This window comes from Hemiscyllium ocellatum, chromosome 14, assembly GCF_020745735.1.
Source record: "Hemiscyllium ocellatum isolate sHemOce1 chromosome 14, sHemOce1.pat.X.cur, whole genome shotgun sequence".
NCBI lineage: Eukaryota > Metazoa > Chordata > Chondrichthyes > Orectolobiformes > Hemiscylliidae > Hemiscyllium > Hemiscyllium ocellatum.
Window position 1 is genome coordinate 46,822,297 of NC_083414.1, and position 27,720 is coordinate 46,850,016.

The 27,720-nt window shown below is 41.8% G+C and overlaps 1 protein-coding gene across 3 annotated transcripts in view; it reads right to left on the reverse strand.

The window, feature by feature from the left end:
• Positions 1–27,720, reverse strand: part of frmd4bb (FERM domain containing 4Bb) — a 374,294-nt gene that overhangs the window by 148,951 nt on the left and 197,623 nt on the right. For all 3 annotated transcript variants that reach the window (XM_060835692.1, XM_060835693.1, XM_060835691.1), the window contains exons 3-5: positions 20,211–20,305; positions 12,855–12,947; positions 3,296–3,380 (exon numbers count right to left, since the gene is read on the reverse strand). In XM_060835692.1, the coding sequence (XP_060691675.1) occupies positions 3,296–3,380; positions 12,855–12,947; positions 20,211–20,305 (273 nt within the window). The remainder of the gene's footprint in view (positions 1–3,295; positions 3,381–12,854; positions 12,948–20,210; positions 20,306–27,720) is intronic.

A 27,720-nucleotide genomic window follows, 5' to 3' on the forward strand; every position in this document is an offset into this window, starting at 1 on the left:
TCCTTTGCCTTCTGTGAGAAAGCATCTTAAGTATGGCAGTAAGGTCAAGCAGAAAATTCAAAAGTGTAGAGAAAGGTTAAAATGTTTTCTTTTCCCCAAACCTATGGGAAAGTGGATTTATGGAACATGTTCCAGAGAAAGTAACTAATTAAGGAAGGAACTGGATTCATATCAGTTGACAAATGGAATTGAGGGACTCAGAAATGTTAACACCACCCACTGAATTTCTAGGGAGACTGATAATTCAGCATTCCCAACTGTAGAGAGTAAACAAGAGTTCTGGGATGGAAGGCTATTATGAAATATGAATGTGGGTGACTCTAGATAAAATGAGCTAGTTGGGTTTTTCTCACCCTGCATTTTTCTTGTGCAAATAAAACAACTTTTATTTTGCAACACAGTAAATATTGACATCTCTTGCTTTGGTAAAGTTATCAACCATGGGTGATAATGTGCTGCAATGTTGTCACCAAATTAAATTAACAGCCAGTTTCAAACATCCAAATTTAAATTAATTTGGCTGCAAACTCCAAAGTAGAATCCAAAAATGGTTGCAGTACAGGAGACCATTTGACCCACTGTAAACTAACAGTACAACTTGGAAAGTATTGTTCCGTATCATGTCATTTTCTGTCTCTTTTGGTGCTTTTCCAATACCCTTGGGAATCACTTCACTCTCAGGCAATATATTTCCTAATCACTTACTGTACAAAAGAAAATCCTCACTTTGCCTTTGATTCAAGGTGAGTAATGAAAGAACCAAATTCCTCTGCCAATGGGAGAAGTTTCTCTCTACCAATACAATCCATAATTGTGAAAATCTCCAAAGAAATTGCCCCTAAACTTTCTACTTTTCAAGGATAACTGACCAAGAATTACTGATCTATTTATGCAACTAAAGTCCCTCATTCCTTGAGCCATTCTTATAAATCTTTCTGCACTTTCTCGCTAATGCTTTCATATTCTTCATAAAGTGCTCAGAGGTCATCACAATTCTCCAGTTGAAAGGTCGAACAAGATTTTTATCAAGGTTTGCAGTAGCTTCCAGCATCTGTAATATTTTGCTTTTGTTTTATTATAGTTTCTTGGTTTTATCGCCTCAATTTTTAAAGTCCTGAAAAGCAATGCCTTATTAATTTTTTTCCCCAACTTGCCCCATTGTCTTCAATAATTTGTTTACAGTCAACATAGTTTTGTCAGGGGAGATCATGTCTAACAAATCAGATTGTATTTTTTGAGGAGGTGACAAGGTGTGTGGACAAGGATTGTGCAGTTGGTGTAGAATACATGGACTTGAACAAGACTTTGAATAAGGTCTTGCATGGTAGACTGGCTAAGAAGCAAAGAGTGCATTGGATTCAGGACAACTTGGTAAAATGTATCCCAAATTGGCTTAGTGACAAGAAGCAGAAGGTGAGTGAAAGTGGTTATTTGTGACTGGAATCCTGTGTCCAGTGGTGTAGATGTAAATGTGGGAGGTATGATGAATAAATTCACAGATCACATAAAAAGTGATGGTGAGAAGGAAAGCCTTGGAATCCAGGATGATATAGACAGGCTGGTCAGATGGGCTGGTCAAATGGAATTTAATCCTGAAAAGTGTGAGATGATGCATTTTGGGAGTACTAACAAGACAAGGGAGTACACAATGAATGGTAGGACCCTAGGAAATACAGAGAATCAGAGGAACAGAGTAGCCAAGGATGTTAAGGTGACAGATGGGATACTTATTATTAGCTGAGGCACTGATTACAAGAGCAAGGAGATTATAATGAAGTTGTAAATAATGGTAGTTAGGCCATGCCTGGAGTAATGTATGCATTGTGGTCGCCACACTATGGGAGGATGTGATTGCACTGGAGAGGGTATAGAGAAGATTCCCTGTGTTGTTGCTTGGGTTGGAGAAATTCATCACTTTTTGCCTTGGAGAGGAGTGACTATTTGGAATCATAGCCTAAAAGGGTGGTAGAGGCAGGAATCATCAAGGTCCTAGGGAGTGTTGCTGAACAAAGAGACCTTGGAGTGCAGGTTCATAGCTCCTTGAACGCAGAGTCGCAAGTAGGTAGGATAGTGAAGGCGATGTTTGGTATGCTTTCCTTTACTGGTCAAGTATTGAATACAGGAGTTGGGAGGTCATATTGCAACTGTACAGGACATTGGTTAGGCAACTGTTGGAATATTGCTTGCAATGCTTGTCTCCTTCCTATCAGAAGGATGTTGTGAAACTTGAAAGAGTTCAGAAAAGCTTTACACGGATGTTGTCAGGGTCGGAAGACTTGAGCTATAGGGAGAGGTTGAATAGGCTGGGGCTGTATTCCCTGGAGCATCAGAGGCTGAGGAGTGACATTACAGAAGTTTATAAAATCGTGAGAGGCATGGATAGGATAAATAGAGAAAGTCTTTTCCCTGGTGTGGGCGAGTCCAGAACTAAAGGCTATAGGTTTCAGTTTCTAAGACCTGAGGGGCAACTTTTCCATGCAGAGGGTGGAACGTGTATGGAATGAGCTAACAGAGGAAGTGGTGGAAGGCTAGTACAATTCCAACATTTAAGAGACATCTGGATGGGTATATGAATAGTAAGGGTTTGGACAGATATGGACCGGATGCTGGACTAGATTGGGTTGGCATATCTGGTCAGCATGGATGAGTTGCACCAAAATGTCTATTTTTGTGTTGTACATTTCCATAAGTCTATTTAAGCACTACTTAGATTAGCACTTGAACTGCTATAGCATAGTATGCAATGTCTATGTTCTGAAAAATGGAATTAGAAGAGATGGATTCTTGATGACTGGCACAGAAATGATGGACCGAATTTCCTCTTTTAACTCTATTACCAAGTTTTGATACCCTTGAATCTCTTTATAATTGCATCCTTTACTTAATATTGTGTCTCCCTGTACATCATATCAAAATGTATATTATACAATTCAACATTAAATGTCCTCTGTCACATGTCCACCAATTCTACCATCCCATGTCCTCCTACAGTCTATTACTACAACTCTCACAGTTCACAATATTTCCATGACTTGTGTTGTTTGAAAATTTTAAAATTGTACCTTGTAGTCCCAAGACATTAATATAGATCAAGAAAAACAGTGAGAAACACCTCGCAAATCCCACTCTAATACATTCTTGAGGCAAGTAAAATAGATTAGGTTTGAATCATAAATTTTCTTATTTGGAATGTGTCTCATTCAACAACACTTCTTTAACTTTTCTTTACAAGATTGTAGGAAAGTTAATTTTGAAAGGTACGTTGAGAAATGAAACTTTGGCTAAACATTCCTACCTTGTAAATGCTGGATTTTGCATTCAGAAAGAATAATTCCACAGTGGTAGTGTCCTTTAGGAATGATATGTTTTCGATATAAAACCTAAGACAACATTATTGAAAAATGACTTAATTTCTGCATTTTCATTAGCAACAAAATAATTAATATTCTTTGCTATTCATCTTTTCATAAAGATAACTCATGATATTAAAGAAGCTTCAGAAACAGTAATGTGACCTCTCTTCTGTGTTTACATAACCATTTTCAGTCAGTAACAAGGTATGTTTACACATTTAAAGGGAAAGTATCTGCTCACATACACCTCCTAGTGGCTAGCTGTAGATCTCAGTGAACAAGTCTGTTTCGCTGAGTGTTTCGCTGAAGATTGTTACAAGAGTGTAGTTAGATGAATAGAGCAGGTTGTGTCATTCCCCAGTGATCAAACAGGATCTGAAAAACCTAGAGATAATTTTAAATCCAAAATTATAAGAGAATAATTTGGGATAGCATGGTGGCTCAGTGGTTAGCACTGCTGCCTCACAGCAGCAGGGACCCTGGTCCGATTCCGGCCTTGGGCAACTCTCTGTGTGGAGTTTGCCCATTGTCCCCGTGTCTGCGTGGGTTTTCTCTGGGTGCTCTGGTTTCCTCCCACATTCCAAAAGATGTACAGGTCAGGTGAATTGGAAATGTAAAATTGCTCATAGTATTAGGTGCATTAGTCAAGGGTAAATGTAGGGAAAGGAGTCTGGGTGGGTTACTCTTCAGAGGGTTGGTGTGGACTTGTTGGACTGAAGGGCCTGTTTCCACGCTTTGGGGAATCTAGTCTAATTTAAAGATCTCCCAGTTTTTATTCAACAAAGCTATGGAAAATCATTGGAAGTAAAAGCGGAATGAGATGACTGGATTTTATTTCTATGATCTGAAATTATTTTAGCTAATCTCACGACTGATGGTTTTTATTGAAGGACAAATTGAGAAGTCCAAGAAAGCTGTAATTTATTTTCTTTACCCTATCTCCCTCAAGGTAGATGTTGCTGAAAGGTGATGCCTTACACTTTAACATCAGTCACATGTGCAAAGAGTCTCAGAAGGCTGTTAACTTTGGGGGTTGGTCGGTAGAGTGTGGGGGGTGCACGCAGGTGCATATATTCACATGCATTTATGTTTGAGTTATAAGGAGAGGCTGGATAGGCTGGGACTTTTTCTCCTGGAGTGTAGAAGACTGAGGAGTCACCTTATAGAGATCTAGAAAACCATAAGAGGTATAGACAGCCAATGGCTTTTCTCCATGGCAGGGGAGTCTAAAACCAGAGGGCATAGGTTTAAGATGAGAGGAGAGAGATACAAAAGAGTCCAGGAGGGCACATTTTTGCACACAGAAGGTGGCAAGTGCCTGGAGCGGATTGCCTGAGGTAGTGGTGGAGGCAAGTACAATTTTCTCATTTAAGAAACATTTGGATAGGTACATGGTTGGGGTAGGTATATGGACCAAACACAAGCAGATAGGACCAGATTAATTGAGAAAACTTGGCGGTATGAACAAATTGAACTGAAGGGCCTGTTTCCATGCTGTAATCTTCTATGACTCGCAAGCTGGAATTGAACCTGGAACACTTACAATATTCTCGTCGTGTCTCAATCAACAAAGCTTTGAAGGGACTGAGAGATCAGAATGATCTTTGTGAATAACTGCCTTGGGAACAATTTGTCTTTTCTTTATGAAGCATTGAGGGAGATGAAAGGATTTGACTTCAGTAAGCTGGAGGCTTTTAATTATATCTCACCGTTATTGTTAACGTACAAAACTTCAAAATGCAATTCCTTCTTACATCGCATTGAACAACAGTGGGCTTCCCGAAGTGGCAATCAGGACTGTGATGGGGGCTGCAAACTTCAATTTGGGGTCCTGAGCCTTGAGACAGTAGTGACCACCATGGAGCTCCAGACCAGTTTTATTCACAGGAGAAAGTTTGGGGAGGATTAGGTAAAACCTACAGACAAGTCCTTATTAAGAACGAACTCTGGTAAAACTGAAAATTTAATAGAGACAGGAGAATTGACCAGTGAGGAAAAATGTTGGAGGCAAAGCAGTAGTGCCCAGAAGAAGTGATAAAGATTGTTACAAGTTAACCGAAATGCATCTGTGATCAGGAATGACACAGCATAGGACAAGAAGGATACATTGTTGAAAATAAAGCAGATTTTGGGAAGAGTCAACTTATAAAAAGCATTTAGGTGTGCTAAGTTGACATACAGTTTGGAAATAGAAGGAATTGTACTCATATTACCAGGCCTTGGAGACCTCCCTCACCATCACCACATATCAGACCCTCCAGCTGTTCACAGAGTACATGGTTTCTCAATGGCAAGTTATAATTTGATGTAGTTATGCTCTGGTGCAAACTATGGACAAACGTCTTTAAGGCATTGCTCAACAAGGATATGAATTCTATAAATAAAAGGTTAAAAGTATCTTAAGAACCACATATGTTTAAAAGTCCTATTATGGCAAAATCTTAAAACGTAAAGGCAGAGTCTTCTGGTCCCAGATGCAATGGGTGTAGGGGTGAGAAGGAAACTTGATTCGGTGAAATGGTAGTGTACCAAAACTCTGTCACCTTCCCACCTCCCATCTGAACATGGCTCTGGACAGGCAGGCTCAATTTCAATGTTTGTTGTCTACATCAACACAAATTGAGCTCTTGAAAGCTTGAGTATTGCCTGGACTGCAAGGATCAACATCCTGGGGATTACCACAGATTTGGACCAATCAAAGAAATGTTGTAACAACCACAGAGAATGCTGAAGCAACTCAACATCTGGCAACATCTGCGGAGAGAGAAGGGTTTCTGAAGAAAGCTCACACCAGACTTGAACATTAACACTGATTTTTCTCTCTGCAAATTCAGTGATTGTTTCAGATTTTCAGCACCCAAGTACTTTGCTTTTATTCAAGCATGTAAATATATAAGAACAGATTACAGGCTGGGCATTCTGTGGTGAATAATTCAGCTCTTAGCTCTCCCCAAAGTCTCTCCATTATCCACAACTCAAGCGTGATGGAATATTCTCAACTTGCTTGAATGGATAAAGGTTTCAGAAAGCTGAAGCACAAAGAGACTCCAGGCAGGTTGAAACAGAGATGGTTTACTCAACTGGTTACTGCGCTACCTCGTGCTCCCACGAGGAGGTTGAACAGTTGCGCTACCTCGTGCTCCCACGAGGAGGTTGAACAGTTTATCCACTTTACTAACACCTTCCACCCCGACCTCAAATTTACCTGGACAGTCTCAGACTCCTCCCTCCCTTTCCTAGACCTCTCCATTTCTATCTCGGACGACCGACTCAACACAGATGTTTACTATAAACCGATTGATTCCCACAGCTACCTAGATTACACCTCCTCCCATCCTGCCCCCGTAAAACACCATCTCATATTCCCAATTCCTTCGCCTCCACCGCATCTGCTCCCAGGAGGACCAATCCCAATACCGAACAACCCAGACAGCCTCCTTCTTCAAAGTCCACAATTTCCCCTCAGACATGGTTGACGATGCTCTCCACCGCATCTCCTCCACTTCCCGCTCCTCCGCCCTTTAACCCCGCCCCTCCAATCACCACCAGGACAGAACCCCACTGATCCTCATCTACCACCCCACCCAACCTCCGGATACATCGTATCATCCTTCGTCATTTCCGTCACCTCCAAACAGACCCCACCACCAGGGATATATTTCCTTCCCCTCCCCTATCAGCGTTCCAGAAAGACCACTCCCTCCGCGACTCTCTCGTCAGATCCACACTCCCCACCAACCCAACCTCCACTCCCGGCACCTTCCCCTGCAACCGCAGGAAATGCAAAACTTGCACCCACACCTCCCCCCTCACTTCCCTCCAAGGCCACAAGGGATCCTTCCATATCCGTCACAAATTCACCTGTACCTTCCCACACATCATTTACTGCATCCGCTGCACTCGATGTGGCCTTCTCTACACTGGGGAGACAGGCTGCCTACTTGCAGAATGTTTCAGAGAACACCTCTGGGACACCCGCACCAACCGACCTAACCACCCCGTGGCTGAACACTTTAACTCCCCCTCCCACTCTGCCAAGGACATGTAGATCTTTGGCCTCCTCCATCGCTAGACCATGGCAACACGACGCCTGGAGGAAGAGTGCCTCATCTTCCGCCTAGGAACCCTCCAACCACAAGGGATGAATGATGATTTCTTCAGCTTTCTCATTTCCCTTCCCCCCACCTTTTCTCAGTCCCAACCCTCGGACTCAGCACCACCTTCTTGACCTGCAATCTTCTTCCCGACCTTTCCATCCCCACCCCCTCTCCAGCCTATCACCCTCACTTTAACCTACTTCCACCTAACGCTTTTGCAACGCCCCCTCCCCCAAGTCTCTCCTCCCTACCTTTTATCTTAGCCTGTTTGGCACACCCTCCTCATTCCTGAAGAAGGGCTTATGTCTGAAACGTCAATTCTACTGCTCCTTTGATGCTGCCTGACCTGCTGTGCTTTTCCAGCAACACATTTTTCAGCTCTGATCTCCAGCATCTGCAGTCCTCACTTTCTCCTAGTTACTAGTGCAGACAGGCTGGTTTTTTGTGGGGTGGGGGAGGCTCTCTTGATCTGGACAGGTAGTTTTCAATAGCATAATGGTTGCATTCCTGTGCAACCCAACATTATAGAAAAATCCTGCTTTAGAAACAGTGCTTAAAGTGTTGGCGATGTAGTTGTGTTACAGACGTTTTAAAAGTTTGTGCTTAAGAAACGGTCTCTCCAATTCGTCAGTCGCATAACAGCGAATTTGCATTAACAAAACACGGTTTATAGCAGAATAACCTGTACTAATCAAGCAGCATAATGGAAGGCATGGGGATGGCTGCCAAAAGCCTCTGGACTTGCCCATTCTTCTGATCTTCAACCCAGGAGACCACCCTCACCAATACCACCACCACCCCCTTCAACAGCGTCGATCGATTCAGTAGTCACTCCTCCACTCTGGGACTCTATGGCACTAAGTGTTGATTGGCTGGCGGCTAGGGCTACCTCATTTGAAGTCTTAAGAACAGTAAAAATCCTGTTGGGCACTCACTAATTGCCTTATTGTTGAGAGTCTAGTAGGCTTTCATATCTACAGTTTTCTCTCTTCCAATTCCTCCTGCTTTCATATATAGTCCCAAAACAGGAAGACACAGCACTTGGTCATGCAGTGGTTTAAACCATGTCATTTTCCATTTTTCTCAAATGGATAAAAATGCCAGTTCAGTCTTGTACTGAACTAAAAAAAAATTAAACTCTAGATACACTGCTATGTCTCATAGTGCTATTACATTGATCATATTTGTAATTTGTCTTTTATTCCTGTAGGAGGTGTATTTTGTACAGTTCATTGCAGCTAATAGTTTTGCTGAGAGCTGGGCAGAGAAAATGCTCACGTAACTAAAATAAAGAAAGACTTTAAAAACGTATTTTCTGAATTAATAACTCAGGCTGGTTTTGAGTTTCACTGTTGAAGTAATTGATTTACTTTGCACTATAAAACTCCCGGCAGTAACAATAACTTATGAAAACAAAATTTAAGGATGCAAAATTAATAGACATTTATTACTGTCAGAGAAATTTGCCCAAGAAGCAAATCTTTTCTCACAATTACTATTTGAATAGAAGTTTTACCTAACACGGAACTGTTATTATAGCAGCAAAAATGCAAGTACTAAAATTCCACAGGAATTATGTAGTAATCTGGTACTTTAGTTTTTAAGTGTTTGATAATTCAATTAACTTTACTGATACATAAATGTATTGATAATCTGATGCGTTAAGTACTAAAAGTTTAACTACAAAAGTGTTCTCTGGTTCCATGAAATTCTTCAACTTCACTCTTTAAATTCTGTACGAGTCACTTAAAGGAAAACTCTTTTGCCCCCCCTGTAGCTGCATCTGTATTTACTAATTTAAGAAGCTACATCTTGTACTCAGGAGGCACACACACAAAAGGAACATTCATCTGGGGGAAAACAGGGCTGGGACAGGGAGAGAATGGGACCAAAGTGAGAGGCCTCTTGAATCCTATGTCCTCTCACCCCTCTACACCAACCTCACTTCCTCCTGTCCCATGTCCTCACTTTCCCCCTCCCAAACCCTGTTTTATGATTGCATGTGCTTCATCTCTGCACATGGGCTGTGGGTTTTGTGCGTGACATCACATGTAAATTCACCTGACGACATATCTAGTCTAGAATAGTGTGCGCAGACATTCCTGATTACAGTTACATGTAAGTGAGAGTATCAGCACACACGGGATCTTGTGAACACATTTATAGGTAGATGCCAATGTTGTAGCTGTACTGGAACAACTGGGGTGCAGCAAACCATAGCTCTTCAGTACACTTTCTGGAATTTATCAAGGCCATTAACTTTTTCATTATCCAGTGCCCTCAGCCATATCAAGTAAGAGCAATTTCTCACCGATTACCTGTAACTCATTGACGCGAGAAATGTGTTAATGTTTTACACACAGCCCATTTGGAAAGAAGTGAAATAAAATTAAACATTTTAAACACTGAAGATTTGCAACAGAAGTGGCAGGTTTTCAATGCACAGAGGAAGTAAGTTTAGTTTGTATCCAATTCCATCTTCTCCCTGGAGGTGTGGCAGTTATGCTGGACTTGTATAGGATACTGGTTAGACCTCAGCTGGAGTACTGTGCACAGTTTTGAATGTCACAATGTTGGAAGAATGTGAATGCATGGGAGAGAGTGTAGATGAGATTTATGTGAATGATTCCAGGTGGGAGGCATTTCCATTATGAAAAAAAAAGACAGATTATGAAAAAAGACTGACATCTGACACAAAGAGAAATCCTTGTAAGAGTTTTACAGGTCAGTGCGCCAAACTACCACCGCGCCTCCCTTGTCTGCGGGTTTGATGGTGAGGTTGGGATTGGAGCGGAGGGAGTGGACTGCTGAAGCCAAACGCCAGCTCGCGGACGCCTCCTCTTATCGCCCCCTTGACCACGACCCCACCTCCCACCACCAAACCATCATCTCCCAGACCATCCAGGACCTCATCACCTCAGGGGATCTCCCATCCACCGCCTCCAACCTCATAGTCCCACAACCCCGCACCGCCCATTTCTACCTCCTGCCCAAAATCCACAAACCTGCCTGCCCCCGGCCGACCCATTGTCTCAGCCTGCTCCTGCCCCACCGAACTCATCTCCCAATACCTCGACACGGTCCTGTCCCCTTTAGTCCAAGAACTCCCCACCTACGTTCGGGACACCACCCACGCCCTCCACCTCCTCCAGGATTTTCGCTTCCCCGGTCCCCAACGCCTTATTTTCACTATGGACATCCAGTCCCTGTACACCTCCATCCCCCATCACGAAGGACTCAAAGCCCTCCGCTTCTTCCTTTCCCGCCGCACCAACCAGTACCCTTCCACTGACACCCTCCTTCGACTGACTGAACTGGTCCTCACCCTGAATAACTTCTCTTTTCAATCCTCCCACTTCCTCCAAACTAAAGGAGTTGCCATGGGCACCCGCATGGGCCCCAGCTATGCCTGCCTCTTCGTAGGATATGTGGAACAGTCCATCTTCCGCAACTACACTGGCACCACCCCCCACCTTTTCCTCCGCTACATCGATGACTGTATCGGCGCTGCCTCGTGCTCCCACGAGGAGGTTGAACAGTTCATCAACTTTACTAACACCTTCCATCCCGACCTGAAATTCACCTGGACTGTCTCAGACTCCTCCCTCCCCTTCCTAGACCTTTCCATTTCTATCTCGGGCGACTGACTCAACACAGACATCTATTATAAACCGACTGACTCCCACAGCTACCTGGACTACACCTCCTCCCACCCTGCCCCCTGTAAAAACGCCATCCCATATTCCCAATTCCTTCGTCTCCGCCGCATCTGCTCCCAGGAGGACCAATTCCAACACCGCACAGCCCAGATGGCCTCCTTCTTCAAGGACCGCAGATTCCCCCCAGACGTGATCGACGATGCCCTCCACCGCATCTCCTCCACTTCCCGCTCCTCCGCCCTTGAGCCCCGCTCCTCCAACCGCCACCAAGACAGAACCCCACTGGTTCTCACCTACCACCCCACCAACCTGCGCATACAACGTATTATCCGCCGCCATTTCCGCCACCTCCAAACGGACCCCACCACCAAGGATATATTTCCCTCCCCTCCCCTATCAGCGTTCCGCAAGGACCACTCCCTTCGTGACTCCCTTGTCAGATCCACACCCCCCACCAACCCAACCTCCACCCCCGGCACCTTCCCCTGCAACCGCAGGAAATGTAAAACTTGCGCCCACACCTCCACACTCACTTCCCTCCAAGGCCCCAAGGGATCCTTCCATATCCGCCACAAGTTCACCTGTACCTCCACACACATCATCTATTGCATCCGCTGCACCCGATGTGGCCTCCTCTGTATTGGTGAGACAGGCCGCTTACTTGCGGAACGCTTCAGAGAACACCTCTGGGCCGCCCGAACCAACCAACCCAATCACCCCGTGGCTCAACACTTCAACTCCCCCTCCCACTCCACCGAGGACATGCAGGTCCTTGGACTCCTCCACCGGCAGAACACAACTACACGACGGCTGGAGGAGGAGCGCCTCATCTTCCGCCTGGGAACCCTCCAACCACAAGGTATGAATTCAGATTTCTCCAGCTTCCTCATTTCCCCTCCCCCCACCTTGTCTCAGTCGGTTCCCTCAACTCAGCACTGCCCTCCTAACCTGCAATCCTCTTCCTGACCTCTCCGCCCCCACCCCACTCCGGCCTATCACCCTCACCTTGACCTCCTTCCACCTATCCCACCTCCATCGCCCCTCCCCCTAGTCCCTCCTCCCTACCTTTTATCTCAGCCTGCTTGGCTCTCTCTCTCTTATTCCTGATGAAGGGCTTATGCTCGAAACGTCGAATTCTCTATTCCTGAGATGCTGCCTAACCTGCTGTGCTTTGACCAGCAACACATTTGCAGCTGTGATCTCCAGCATCTGCAGACCTCATTTTTTACACAAAGAGAAATCCCAAAATATTGAATAAGCATGTCAATAGGAAATTGGAGAAGATGAGACGTTTTCATTGGAGAGGAGAAGGCCAAGAGGAGATTTGATTGATGTTTCCAAATCTTGAGGCGGTCTGACTGACTAAATAGGAAGACATTATTCCTGCGAGTTTAAAGTTTTTTTTAGCAAATGTTGAGGTGACAAGAAAGCATTTTAGACAGCAAGTGGTTAGAGTTAGGAATGTAGTACCTGAAAGTGTGCTGGAGACAGGTTTAATTGAGGCATTCAAGAGGGCATTGGATGAGTATTCAAATAGGAACAATGTTCAGAGTTCCAAGGAAAAGGCAGGAAATCAGCACCAAGTTAAGATGCTCAGAGAGCTGATACAGACACAATAGGCTGAATGATCTCCTTCTACACTGTAGCAATGTTGTGATTCTGTGAAAAAGAACACGAGCTCTCTTGAAATGTATATTTATTGCCATTATGCAATCTCCATTCTATGCAAATACTAATTAACTCACTTGACTGAGAAGAATAAGGCCACTGGTCCTGTTTTCTTGGGCAAATCATGATCCAATACCCTTCGATCCAGCTGCAGCCAGTTGCTCTGACCTCTACAGGGAAGAAAAGGTTGTGAGATTTGTGAAGTCATAAATAATGACAGATCATTATGCAGTTCATTTCTTCGGATACTTTATAATAATGATCATTTTTAATATTGAATATCTGTCTGATTGTAATGAGGCTGTTACATTCTCACGGCACACATGCATGTGTAATGGACTGCAGATGTTGCAGGGCTTAAATTTCAGAATAAAAACAAAATATTGCAGATTTTGGAAATATGCATAAAAACAAGAAATGTTGGAACAGAAACAAGTTACGAAGAATCATTTTGGACTCATTGCATTAATATCCAACTCTCTGTCTACAAATACTGTCGGATTGGCTGAGTGTTTCCTGCACTCTGATTTCATTTTTAATTTCAGAATGCTAACTATGTAAGATGAACTTCCTACATTTACTCTACATCTGTAAAGATGACAAATTTGTTGCTTCAATTAACTGGAAATGCATTCAGGCAGACATATTTTCACATTATCTTCCTAAAGGTTCTTTGTTACTAAGCGGTTGACAACATGTGAAGCAAAGAATACCAGTCTTCAGCACTGGCTTTACTTAACAAATTGTAGTTAGAAATAAATTATTAGGTGTTTCCAACAAGTAAAATAAACTCAGTAAGCCAATGATGTATAATGGTGCTACTGTTCAAGTATACAAAAAAAGGTTCATGCTATTAAAAACATATCCATTGAATGTACATAAAGTTTTGGTGATTGCCATAGGAATGATGTTTTCAAACCAGTTCCACCACAGGTGGGTTTTTTTTTATTCTAATGGCATAAACTGGCTTATTGAAGTTAAAAAAGTCACACAACACTAGGTTATAGTCCAAAAGGTTTATTTAGGAGCACTAGCTCTCGGAGCATTGCTCCTTTCTCAGGTAGCTGAAGGAACAGTGCTCCAAAAGCTAGTGCTTCCAAATAAACCTGTTGGACTATAACTTGGTGTTGTGCGATTTTTAACTTTGTCCACCGCAGTCCAACACCGGCTCCTCCACATCATGGCTTATTGAAGAACATGGAGGGTGTATTGTGTGGTATGGTGCTGTTGTCAGTTTATTTTGATGCTTTCAGTCATAAGAAATAACTATGTTGGTGACCTGTATAATTCAGTACATCCCTTGTCAGAAAGCAAGTATTGGATTTGACAGGTTTGACAGCTGGGGAATTTACCTTTTTCACTGCCAACCTTTGAAAATAACTTGGATTTGGAAGCTGTGATGATGTCTTTATATGTGAACAAAGGATTTCTCTTTATTATTGAACTGAACCAGGAAGATTTGTGAGTAATTAAATTCTAGAAAAATTGTTTCTTTTTAAATGAAAGAGGTAGCAGCTTTCCTCATGCTATGTCAATAAAATGGCTCTCTTTTACTCAGATTCAAATACCATTATGCTTACATATGCATATGATATTTGACAATACTGTTGATGAGATGCATAAACTTGACCTTTTCATTTTACCTCCGTATTACTTAATTGCTTTGGTATGATTGCAATTTCTTGAGGATATATAAAATGCAATGCTAATGATTCACAGAAAACAATGTTATTAGTATTCAAAAGTTAGCATTACCATTTTGCCTTAATTGCATTCAGAATTACAAGTTATAGCACAATGTAATGACAAATATGACGGGGACAGCCAATACACATCACTTAAGATGATGTATTAATTTTACCTTATTTTACTTGTAAGATAGACTCACTATCTCTTATTTTGCTGATTATTTAACTGGTGCAACGGACATCTGAGAATGGAGTTACTTTCAACTGAGCACCTATTAGTATATTATGCCAAAACACTTTGACAGAGAACAGTTTTCTCATCAGCTGCAAGTGAGTATTTTTAATTTACTCAGCTTTACAGGAAACAAGGGAATAATCTTCTACCTTTTGGAGTGTAAAACAGGAGTCTCCCATTGTCCTTTGCCAAGATCAACATGGCCAGGACAAAGGCTGCTCTCAAGTCGGGAGGGGGGGAAAGCCCATTAAACAAACAATGCCAGACTGCAGTAAGTAGGTGCTAACAGGAGTAAGGTGATCTTTCCCACAAGAAGGTTGGCTTGGCTTCTTGTATGATTTCACTGTTATTAAAATAGAATGACAGAACTTTTGAATTTCAGTGGATGTACAACACTTGGAATATTTTAACTAGCTCAACAATTCTTCAAGTGAACTTATTTGACGATTTTGCAAGTATTGCAGTCTACAGAGGCAGGTATTTTAAGAACATTGTTAATCTCCTGTGATTTACGTGTTGTCATTTTGTCGGTGAGAGCACAGAGCTCTGAGGTTCCAGGGAAAATAAAACACTCAGCTCACACAGCTAAGTAGAACAAATGCTGACATTATAAAAACATCTATTGTAAATTTTGCTTGCCAAAGTCACCTTTGGAGAGAAAACATTATTCAATTAATAAACGTAACAGTTTTATAGTAGTTGTGCATGGATTATAGAATGCTACATAGTTTATGTTGTAAACAAAAATGGTGAGACTCAAGAGTATACTTTTTGAATGAGGTCATGAAGAACAAACTGAAGGCTGAATGGGATTATGAAAATCGCACAGGCTTGGCATTTCTAAGAGCAAGATGTTGTGCAAGATATTGGACTGTACATTGTTAACATTGGACACAGCCAGTGCATATACGCTTGTTTGCATCCTGTTTTTCTTCCAAGTTGGTTCCACGTTGTAAACCTCCCTTGTTGAGCTTTTCACTTCAACTATTGAGAAAAATGGGCGTGTAGAATTCCAAACTTTCCCACAGTGCCAGTTCCAGGACAAACTGTTGGGGAGTCATATTCCTCAGTTATTTTTGTTTGAATGTGAATGAATCCTCAAACTAATAGCTGTTTGAAAAGTGACATTGTCTCACACTTGGGAGCAACAAAGTTATAGTCTTGGGTTGAGAAATGAACGGAGGAACATTGGGATGTGTGATTGGGGGTACTCCAGTAGATTATGCCATTCATCTACTACAGTAGATTAATTGATTTTTGCAGGCAGATAAATGAGAAATTTAGATTTATTCTTTATAACATTAACAATTAAACATTTAAAATACAATTAAGTAGCAAACAAGTAATTTCTAAGGAGAATCTTACAATTTTTCCAGTGTATTATTCTACAGTTTTCTTGAGTTCTGTTCAAATTTAAATGTATTATTCTGGTGACTTCATATAGTACTACGTAAGAGGATGTACACTGCAAATACACTAAAAAAAAGTGCCCTCATGTCCAATCCAACTGGATTTAGCAGTATATTGTTACCCTTTATAAAAACTGAATATATTGGCTTGTGTCTCATTATCTCTAGACATAGGAGAGTGAAACCCTACAACACAGTATGACTTTACCATTAGTACAATCCAGCATATGAAGAGGAGCACTACTTCAGAAACTAAACTTTGCCAAAATAACAGCTGGAAAATAAATAGCAAAAGTAAGTTTTTCTTTAGTAAACATCAAATACACAAATGTTATAAACTTAAATCCCCTGTGCTTCAAAAACTTTGCTGTTTCGATTCAGGCACCACTTTCTTTGGGGTTTTAAGGCTATTGTTAACAATTGTGCACCAAACTTCACACACTTTACTTGTAGTTAATAAAGGTCTCATGGCAGCAATTGTTCCACAGGTGTATTCAGTCAGCATTTTGTTTGATTAAAACTCCATTCTCCCTAACGTATAAATGGTCTTACTTTAGTTGAAATAATTTTGATGATTTTCTGAGATATTGGGAAATAAGAAATAATAAGACCATAAGAAATAGGAGTGGAAGTGAGACCATTCAGCCCATCAATCCACTCCACCATTCAAACATGGTTGATGGGCATTTCAATGCCACTTACCTGCACTCTCCATGTATCCCCTAATTCCTTGTGAGATTAAGAATTTATCTATCTCTGCCTTGAAGACATTCAACATCCCGGTCTCCACTGCGCTACGTGGCAGTGAATTCCACAGGCCCACCACTCTCAGAAATGTCTCCTCATTTCTGTTCTAAATTGACCCCCTCTAATTCTAAGGCAGTACCCATGAATCCTAGTATCCCCTCCTGACAAAGAAATTTCTCAGCATCTACCCTTTCGAAGCCATGCATGATCTTGTAAGTTTCTATTAGGTCTCCCCATAACCTTCTGAACCCTAACGAATACAATCCCAGGATCTTCAGCCGTTCATCGTATGTTAGGCCCACCATTCCAAGAATCATCCATGTGAATCTCCACTGGACACGCTCCAGTGCCAGTATGCCCTTCCTGTGGTGTGGGGCCCAAAACTGGACACAGATTCTAAATGGGGCCTAACCAGAGCTTTATAAAGTCTTAGTAGCACCTCACTGCTTTTACATTCCAACCCTCTTGAAATAAATGACAACATTACATTTGTTTTCTTAACCATGGACTCAACCTGCAAATCCTGTACTAGCACTCCCAGATCCCTTTGTACTTCGGCTTTATGATTTTTCTCACTGTTTATAAAATAGTCCATGCCTATGTTCTTTTTTCCCAAAGTGCAAGACCTCACATTTGCTCACATTGAATTTCATCAGCCATTTCTTGGACCATTCTCCTAAACTGTCTAATTCTTTCTGTAGCCTCCCCACCTCCTCAGAACTACCTATCTGTTCACCTAACTTCGTATCATTGGCGAACTTCACGGGAATGCTCCCAGTCTCTTCATCCAGATCATTAATATATAAAGTGAGCAGCTGGGGCCCCAACACTGAACCCTTCGGACACCACTTGTCACCAGCTGCCATTCTGAAAAAGAACCTTTTATCCCAAATGCCTTCTGTAAGACAGCCAATCCTCAATCCATACCAGTAGTTCATCTCGAACACCATGGGCCCTCACCTTGCTCAGCAGCCTCCCGTGAGGCACCTTATCAAAGGCCTTCTGGAAGTCTATATCGAGAAAGTCCACTGGGTTTCCCTGATCTAACCTACTTGTTACCTCTTCAAAGAATTCTAATAGGTTTGTCAGGCACGACCTCCCTTTATTAAATCCATGCTGACTTGTTCTAATTCGACTCTGCATGTCCAATAATTTAGAAATCTCATCCTTAACGATGGATTTTAGAATTTTACCTACAATTGAGGTTAAGCACTTTTCAAATTAACAAGTATACCTGGAGTCTGATTAAAATAATGTGCTAAAACATTTTTCTCATTCTTTCATAGGATTTGTGCATTGCTAGGAGAAAGTGAGGACTGCAGATGTTGGAGATCAGAGTCGAGAGTGTGGTGCTGGAAAAGCCCAGCAGGTCAGGCAGCATCTAAGGAGCAGGGGAATCGACGGTTTGGCCATAAGCCCTTCATCAGGTTTAGGGTGCGAGGGGAGAAATTTAAAAGGGACCCAAGGGTCAAATTTTTCATACAAAGAATGATGTATATAGAGGTGGAGCTGCCAGAGGAAGTGGTGGAGGCTGGTACAATTACAACATTAAAAAGGATAGGTGTACGAATATGAAGGGTTTAAAGGGATATGGGCCAAGTGCTGGCAAATGGGACTAGGTTAATTTAGGATATGTCAGCATGGATGAGTTGCACTGAAGGGTCAGTTTCTATGCTGTATATCTCTTATGACTCTATGAATCTGTACTGGCCTTGATTTTTTGATTCTCTTCACCGTTGGATCTGACCACATTCCCTGCCACAGGACTCACCTTCCATGCCTCACCATCAAATCTGAACTCCTCCTGCTCTTTACTTGCCACCTACCAAATGCTCATGTTCTAGACCTGACACTTACTACCCACTCAGCCCGTCCCACCCAACGAAACCTGGCCCTCTTTCCATCATCACCAGACATAGTCCTACCTCCCCACAGAGGAGCCCTTTGCTGAAACTGGACCTGACAACCTTTCCTGTGCTCCAGGGACTGAACTCGTCCCTTCCCCAACTCTGAACCTGATCCCCTCTCCAACTCTGTATCTGACAGAACCTGACACACCCAGGGCCTCACAATTACGTTACATACTTATATTCTAAAGAAGAGTCACCGGGCTTGAAATGATAATGTTGTCTTCTGTTCAGATGCTGCCAGATTTATTAAGTTTCTCTCCGCAATTTCTGTTTTTTGTTTGTGAATGATCTCCAGCATCCACAGTTTTTTTTGTTTTACCTTATGCACTTTCCCTTTCACTGCAGCTATGAAATGTGGCTGTCTGTGATGCTTGACCCTTATGGTAGGACAACTAACTGCTGTGAAAATGACGTGTGGTTTACCTTTCCCTAACTACTCTACACTATGAGGAAACTGTCAGAATCGACGTACAATTCCTGAAGAAGCTCTGGTGGGAATGTTCTGCCCGAAACGCAGACCCCTGTTATGTGTAAAAAGAATTGGAATGACAATTTTCAAGAGATTGCCATAGCTCAGGAAATCCACCTCCTAGCTATACTATTAGCATAGCAAGTTAATCTACTTAATCAAATGGTGGGTTTAAGTCGAACTCAGCAGAAGTTAAGAATATTTTTAGTTGATATACTTAATCAAATGCATAAACAACAGAATGCTTTAAGTAGAACCAACAGAAATATATTTTTAGCTGTATTATGTGACAACCTTTCATGAAGTTAGTGATAAGATTAGAAGATAGTCTGCCTTTTCTTAGTACTTGTTCCAAATTGAGCATGTCATTGTTTCTTGACAATTTGGCACAGCTCATGGTGTTGCCAATGAAAAGAATATATTGTTTATAGTGCCCCAAAGCAGGGTTACCCTGTTTCAAACAACAATACTATTTTTATTAAATGTTATGTTTGAATGAATTCATTCCCAAACTTAGCTTATAATACTCTATTTCCTATGGCTAAGCACTAAAGGAAGACTAATATTTGAACTTTCAACTTTATTACTTCATTTTCTACTTAAAACTAAGAAGGTGTCACTGTACTATAATGACTGCAATGTCTAACATTTAACTTTGTTCTTTCTTTCTGCCTTGTTCTTAAGATTCTGTACCTAGATACTTGTACTAAGAAGGTCCCTTGTGTACACTTTTCACTGTACACCTGTGCTTTTGCACTTAGTACAGACGTCAATAAAATCAATATTAAAAAAAATCAAAATCAAAATTCAGTCATGATATTTACTCTTGGAAAGATTGATTATTTGTTCCAAATTCCCTCCTAAATTATTTCCAGCAGCAAACTGTACCAAAGAGCAAAGCATGGTCATGTCTGTGAAACGCCACCATTTTTACATGTAGTGCAACACTTTTAAGAGTTAGAATTGTTTACTCACGTATCATCAATAAATGTTATTCCAAAGTACTCCTTTTCTTTGAGGTTAAAGTGAGATGCCACCAGATCTAACAGCTCCCGAGATAAAAGCTTTGGCTACAAAATATTGAAAATGAATAATAATATTACTTCATCGAATGTACAGACTGAGGCCAATTACATAATTTGTAACTTAGAACTGTCACCATCAAGACTCTACAAAGAGCAAGGTTCCTCCTTAGTATGTCTTCCACAGAATGTTCTTGTGGCATATTATGCTTTATGTTTTTGCTCCCAGATTATTATTTCATTTTATTGAAAGAATACTTCAACATTCATTTTTGGATCATATTTCAGTATCAATTATCACCAGCATAAGAAACAGATTTCAGAGTGTAACATGAGAAGGTAAAAATCCTGGAACCATTAAACGAATAGATTCGCTGGGATGGGCTGACACAGTCTTCCCCATTTTATGTCTTTAATCTTGGAGGCAATATGTGATCTATCACACCATGAGATCACACAGTATTCTTGTCCTTTATGTTTTCAAACATAGTTCAAACTGGAAGTAGGAATTAGAACGGGAGAAAGCCTAGAATAGGACATGGGGACTACAAGGTATGACCGACCCACACCTGGGTGTGGGCCAAGTGCAGGGAAATGGTGACACTTTGGTCAGCATGGACCAGTTTGGGCCAAAGGGCCTGTCTCCGTGCTGTCGGACTCTATGACTCTATGACCAGTCACTTGAGAAGCAGGCAGTACATAAATTTTGTGCTGCCTGCTAATTTCAAGGAAAACATTACTGAGATTGGAGAGACAAGGAAATGGCAGAGATATTGAATTAGTAGTTTGCATCTATCTTCATAATAAAAGAGCAACTCAAGAATTGTAGAAAATCAAAAGGGAAAAAGGCAGGAGGAACTTCAGGCAAACCCCATCTCCAGAGAAAAGGTGATAGGAGTACCAACAGGAACAAAGACTGATACGTCTTCTGAAGGCCTACATTCGAGCGTTATTCGTCTGAAAAGGTCCCAGTATATTTGAAAGCAGTGAACATTACATCTCTATTCAAGAAAGGAGGGAGACAGAAAGAGTTGGTCAGTTAGCCTAATATTTGTCATCGGGGAAATGCTAGAATCCATTATCAAGGAAGTAATGGCAGAATCTTTTAAAAAAATCAAATACAAGGAAGAAGAGTTCAGGTGTTTCATGAAAGGGAAATTGTGTTTGACAACTATTTGGGAGATCATTAAAGATCGAACAAGCAAAGTGGATAAAAGGGAACCATGAGATACAGTGTATTTGGATTTTCAAAGGCATTCCAACAGAAAAAGAAAGCACAGGAGCTCATCTTGTTGGTAAGCAGGGTGACCAACCATCTCTGACTTTCTAGGAGTATCCTGAATTTGAGGCTCATGACCTAAGTTGACTCTTCCTGTTGGATATCTATCATGCTGTAATTTTGCTTATTATGCATGTACACCAGTTCTGTACACATGCACATTCCAGATGCAAAACAGCATCACCCCTCGCCCACACCTCTCCATGCTGGCTGTAATTGCTATGACTGCACCACCCTGACCACCTTACAGCATTCCTGGTCAGATGTGTCTCTTAAATGACTGCCAAGGAATTGGTCTCCCTGTTAGTAACATGTTAGCATGAGTCGATGATTGACTGACTCACAGAAAACAGAAAGACAAGAGCAAAACACTGCAGATGCTGAATACTTAAAAATGAGAATAAGAAATTAGCAGGTCATGTTCAATTGTTTGGAGAAAAGGAGGCTGAAAATCTGCTTTTTGATCCAAGTGTTGTGTTGAAAAATGTGTAAAATGTGTGGTAACTCTCACATGACTATCCACGGGACAGCTCACTGGATTTTGTGCCCAGAGTGCTCCTAAGTCAGTATGCACTGGCATCACATCCCAAGATAAAGGTAACCCAAGCCATCTCCTGCTGTCAGCCAATGCCAGACTGGCATCCAGACAGGCCAGGACACACTTCAGATGTTACAGGTGCTGGTGGGTAAGCAGCTGGAAATGGAGGAAGTGTAGGGCACAGGAGGTACCTTCTAAGGGGTTGTAAAATAGGTCATGGGGGGAGGGGTTCTGAAGCAAGGAGGAAGTGGTTTTTTATGGTTATCCCAGTTTGGGGCAAATCAAGAGCACCCTCCAAACTGCAGAAGGCCACTTCATTGTACTGGTTGTGAAGGCTGCACAGTGTTCTCACCCAAAGTTAATTGCAGTGGTAGCATGGACAGTGATTATGAGGTTCTCAATTAATCATTTAAGGGTCTCAATTGGTACTAGCTGTGCTGTCATTTCAAAGAGCTCCCAACCTTGAAAAGAGGCCTGGCAAATGGCTTTTCTTGAAAGTGGAGTCATAGGTTTCTTGCTGACACCAATGGGTGGCCAGAACCCTTACCGCTGATCCAATAACATTAGACACTGGTGAATACAAAGTGTCGACAGACCTTGACTACACAAATTTTTTGAGAATCTTTCTTAAGCTCTGCACAAGTGATTATTAACCCCAGAAAAGCAGACAAACATTTTCTGTTATTTTATTTACGCTCATCTGCCAAAATATCCCATTTCTTTTAATGACTTCAACATGTTATTAATCTGAAATAAGTCCTTTTATACATCAACTGTGAAGTAATAAAACAGGTTGATGTAAAAATCAATTCTATTAATATTGTGTTCATCTTTTTTTTCATTCACTGGATGAGGGCATTGCTACCCAGACCAGCATTTATTGCGCATCCCTAATTGCCCAGAGCGTAGTTAAGAGTCAACCACATTGATGTGGGTCTGGAGTCACATGTTGGCCAGACCTGGTACAGATAACAGTTTCCTTCCCAAAATGACATTTGTGAAGCAGATGGCTTTTTCTGATAATCAACAATGGTTTCACAATCATGATTAGACACTTAATTCCAGATTTTATTTTTAATAAATTCAAATTTATATGCCATACTGTGTCCCCAGAACATTACCTGGGTCTCCAGATTAATAGTCCAATGATAACACCACTAGGCCAATGTCTCCTCAACTCTCAATTTGCTCTCTTTTGTTGAGTATTTTTCTATTGTTGAAAACTCAGTCTTCTTTTCTCACCTTAACTTTTAACTTTTGTGCCAGTTGCAATTTATATGAGAGAGAAAGGACTGAATCTTTGCCTAGGTGTCAATTTAGTTGTGTTTCACAGAGGGTTTCTCTGAGAGGCCTGGTGAGACTTCTCACTACATCATTCCTATGTCGCTTCATTAATCACACACCCATAGTGCTCCTCTCTTCTGACATTAGTGCAATTCTATCATCTCCGTGTATCTGCAAGAACTCGCGGATATCCTGGAATGAAATGGCATTCCTGGTGCCTGCACCACCTTAAAAGGCTATTGTTTAGCTGACATTCTGAAGATTTTCCACAGTATGAATGACGTTTGCCTTGGACGTGGCAGACAAAAGGAAATTGTGGCATCCTCTGTGTGGACAGGGGCTTGATATCCTGGTGCATGAGGTTATGCTCTTCAGGATTGGCAGAGGAGGCCATGACACCTGACTAATTGGGCCAAGGTCATCACCGCACTCATTGAAGTTTCCACAGCGCAGAAGAACACTTTGCAGTATAGGGAAAATATTAATGATCTTCTCTGCTCCACCAGGGTAAGTGCTACCATCTTCTCACTGCTACGTCACACTCTCTTTATCCCTGTCATTTCCCTTACAAGAAGGCAGATGTGTTAACTTGCGGATGAGCCTTCATCCAAGCTGTTTAATAACTGGCCCCAGCAAAATGGTGTTTAGCCTAGTTAGATCTATCTGATTATGTAATTTGTTTTTTCTACAGCTTTCTTCTGTTGAAGCACACTGTTTTGATTTGCTCTTGTTAACATTAAATAAAGGTAATTTGAAATAGAGTTAAATCCTTATTATACCACACTGTTGTTTAAGGCATTCATTAACTTGCCTTACAGTCGGTATTTATTACAGGGGAGCTCAACACAGTCCAAGGCTCTGTGCTGAAGGATGCCTTAAAGCTTGAAGCAGCTATCACAAAAACTCAATGGGAAAAGGCCATGAAGGCTCTCCTCCCAATTTATCAAAGAGGAGTTGAAAGCTGCGTAATTTCCCTCAGGTCGTATGCATCAGAGAATGTTTAGAATCAGCAACAATGTGGAAGCAGGCCATTTGGCCCATCGAGTCCACATCAACCCTCCGAAAGACATCCCACCCAGACCTAATCCTACCCTATCCCTGTAACCCTGCATTTCACATGGCTAATCCACCTACTCTGCACATCCTTGGACAATTTATCACGGCCATATCACCCAACCTGCATATCTTTAGACTGTGGGAGGAAAGCAGAGCATCTGGAGGAAACCCACACAGATACGGGGAGAATGTGCAAACTCCACACAGACAGTTGCCTGAGGCTGGAATTGAACCCGGCTCCCTGGTGTTGCAAGCTAACCACTGAGCCACCGTGCTACCCGTATGAAATACAGCACATACATTTAGCATGAAATATAAATGTACGTTGTAAATATAACCTCTAAATGTCTTTGCACTGAGGCACCTCATGTCTTGCACTATAAGGAGTTGAACTGGATGGCATTTCATGTAATGCCAAATTTGAGCTTTTGTGTTCTGTATCTTTGTACATTTTTGAATAAATTATATTTTTAGACAAACAAGATGTAATTGAAAGTTGAATCAATCTTTCTGAGTCATAACATTATGACTAGTCTAGAAACCTGAGGAAAGAAAAACTTCTATTCCCTATATTTTGGATTGATAATTTGCTTCCAAGCAGGAATTATTAATCATGATATTACAGATAACCTAAGGATCTAGGGAACAAATGCATTTAAGTCAGTTATTGACATTCAACTCTTCCATATTTAAATGTTTTATAAATAAAAGCAAACTGCATTATAGAGTGATTAAAAAAAGTTGAATAGTTTTCAGGTCACCCATGCAATCTTAGAATTACAAAGAACATTAAAAAAAGCAATTCTGCTTCTCTGCTACTGTGCACCAATTATAGTTTGAGTTAAGAGATAGCAGATTTAAAACAGAGATGACAAGTAATTACTTCTCTCAGAGGGTCATGGATCTGTGAAATTCACTATCCTAGAATGCGTTGAAATGTGGGACATTTAGCAAATTTAAGGAGGAGACAGACAGATTTTTAATAAGTAATGTGTTGAAGGCTTATGGACAGTGAGCAGGAAAGTGGATTGGACTTCTTTTAATTTAAAAAATATACTTTATTTATAAAAATATCTTGACATATACACATTGTCACTGAAGCAGTTCGGTTCTGTACAGTAGCATATGAAGAAATAAACAAATATTGGAGTTTGACTCTTATCTAGCAACCAAACCAATGGCATTTTTACTTATACACACTGTATTTACATACATTTCAGGCACAGGGGAAGTCGGATAACTGAATGAACCCCACATTTAACTTTGGCAGAAAGACTAGTAGTGGTCTTTCCCCAAAGAACTTTAGGGTGTCCCTCAGTCCTAGACAGTGGAAAGTGCCACTCTGCAACTTTCGGTCGAGGTCAACTTCTTGCCCTGGAAGACTAACAAGTTTCGGGCAGACAAATAGAGTCTTTCACTGAGCTGATGGTACTGCAGGTTCAGTTGATGTTTGTCTTGGTGTGTGTCCCGGATAACAGACTGTAGAGAAGAGAATCCTGTGTCATGGAGCTGCTCACGATGAACTTGAACAAACACAACTGCATCTCTCTCCAAGAATTCCTTTGCAAAGGCAGGAGGTAGCCCTCCCCACAGCTGCTTCATGGGTAGTGAACGGTGGCAGAGAGTGTCTGGAATTACATGACAGCTCTCACAGGTCGTGCCTTTCTCATCACCGGCCAAGCGTGAGATTGGATCAGATATGGTCGTATCAAATGACAGTACAGACCTGAGGGACTCTGCCGACTCTTAGTTCTTATGATTCCATTTGAATCCTTTGACTGCTTTCAACTACTATCCCCTATTCTACTTTTCAGTTATTACATCTAATGTAGAACATAGAACATTACAGTGCAATACAGGCCCTTCAGCCCTTGATGTTGTGCATACCTGTGGAACCAATCTGAAAGTACAGCAGGTTAGGCAGCATTCATTCCTGATGAAGGGCTCTGGCCCGAAACGTCGAATTTCCTGTTCCTTGGATGCTGCCTAACCTGCTGTGCTTTAACCAGCAACACATTTTCAGAACCAATCTGAAGCCCATCTACCCCACACTATTCCATTTTCATCCATTTGTCTATCCAAAGGCTATTTAAATGCCCTTAAAGTTGGCGAGTCTACCACTGTTGCCGACAGTGTGTTCCATGCCCCTATTACTCTGAGTAAAGAAACTACCCCTGACATCTGTCCTATGTTTATTACCCCTCAATTTAAAGTTTTGTCTCCTAGTGCTAGCCGTCACCATCCGAGGAAAAAGGCTCCCACTGTCCACCCTATCTAACCTCTGATTATCTTGTATGTCTCAATTAAGTCACCTCTCAACATTCTTCTCTCTAAAGAAAGTATCCTCAAGTCTCTCGGCCTTTCCTCATAAGACCTTCCTTCCAGACCAGGCAACATCCTTGTAAATCTCCTCTGTATCATCTCCAAAGCTTCCGCATCCTTCCGATAATGCGGTGACCAGAGCTGTTGATTAGATTAGATTACCTACAGTATGGAAACAGGCCCTTCGGCCCAACAAGTCCACACTGATCCTCCAAAGAGTAACCCACCTCGACCTATTATCCTACGCTTATTCCTGACTAACGTACGTAACACTATGGGCAATTTAGAATAGTCAATTCACCTGACCTGCACATCTTCGGATTGGGGGAGGAAACTGGAGCACCCGGAGGAAACCCATGCAGACACGTGCAAGCTCCACATAGACAGTTGCCCGAGTTAGGAATCAAACCTGTGACACTGGCACTGTGAGGCAGCAGTGCTAACCACTGAACCACCGTGCCGCAACTGTATGCAATACTCCAAGCGCAGCCACACTAGAGTTTTGTAAGGCTGCAGCATGACCTTGTGGCTCTGAAATTCAATCCCTCTACGAATAAAAACTAACACACTATGTGCCTTCTTAACAGCCCTACTAGCCTGGGTGGTAACTTTCAGGGATCTGTGTACATGGACACCGAGATCTCTCTGCTCATTTACACTACCAAGAAGCTTACCGTTAGCCCAGTACTCTATCTTCCTGTTGCTCCTTACAAAGAGAATCACCTCACACTTTTCCATAATAAACTCCATTTGCCAGCTCTCAGGCCAGCTGTACAGCTTATCTATGTCCCTCTGCAAGCTGCCACATCCTTCACCACTATTCACAATTCCACTGACCTTCCTGTCATCTGCAAATTTACTAACCTATCCTTCGATGCCCTCAACTAGGTCATATATAAAAATGACAAACAGCAGTGGCCCCAAAACAGATCCTTGAGGTACATCACTAGTAACTGAACTCCAGGATGAACATTTCCTATCAAC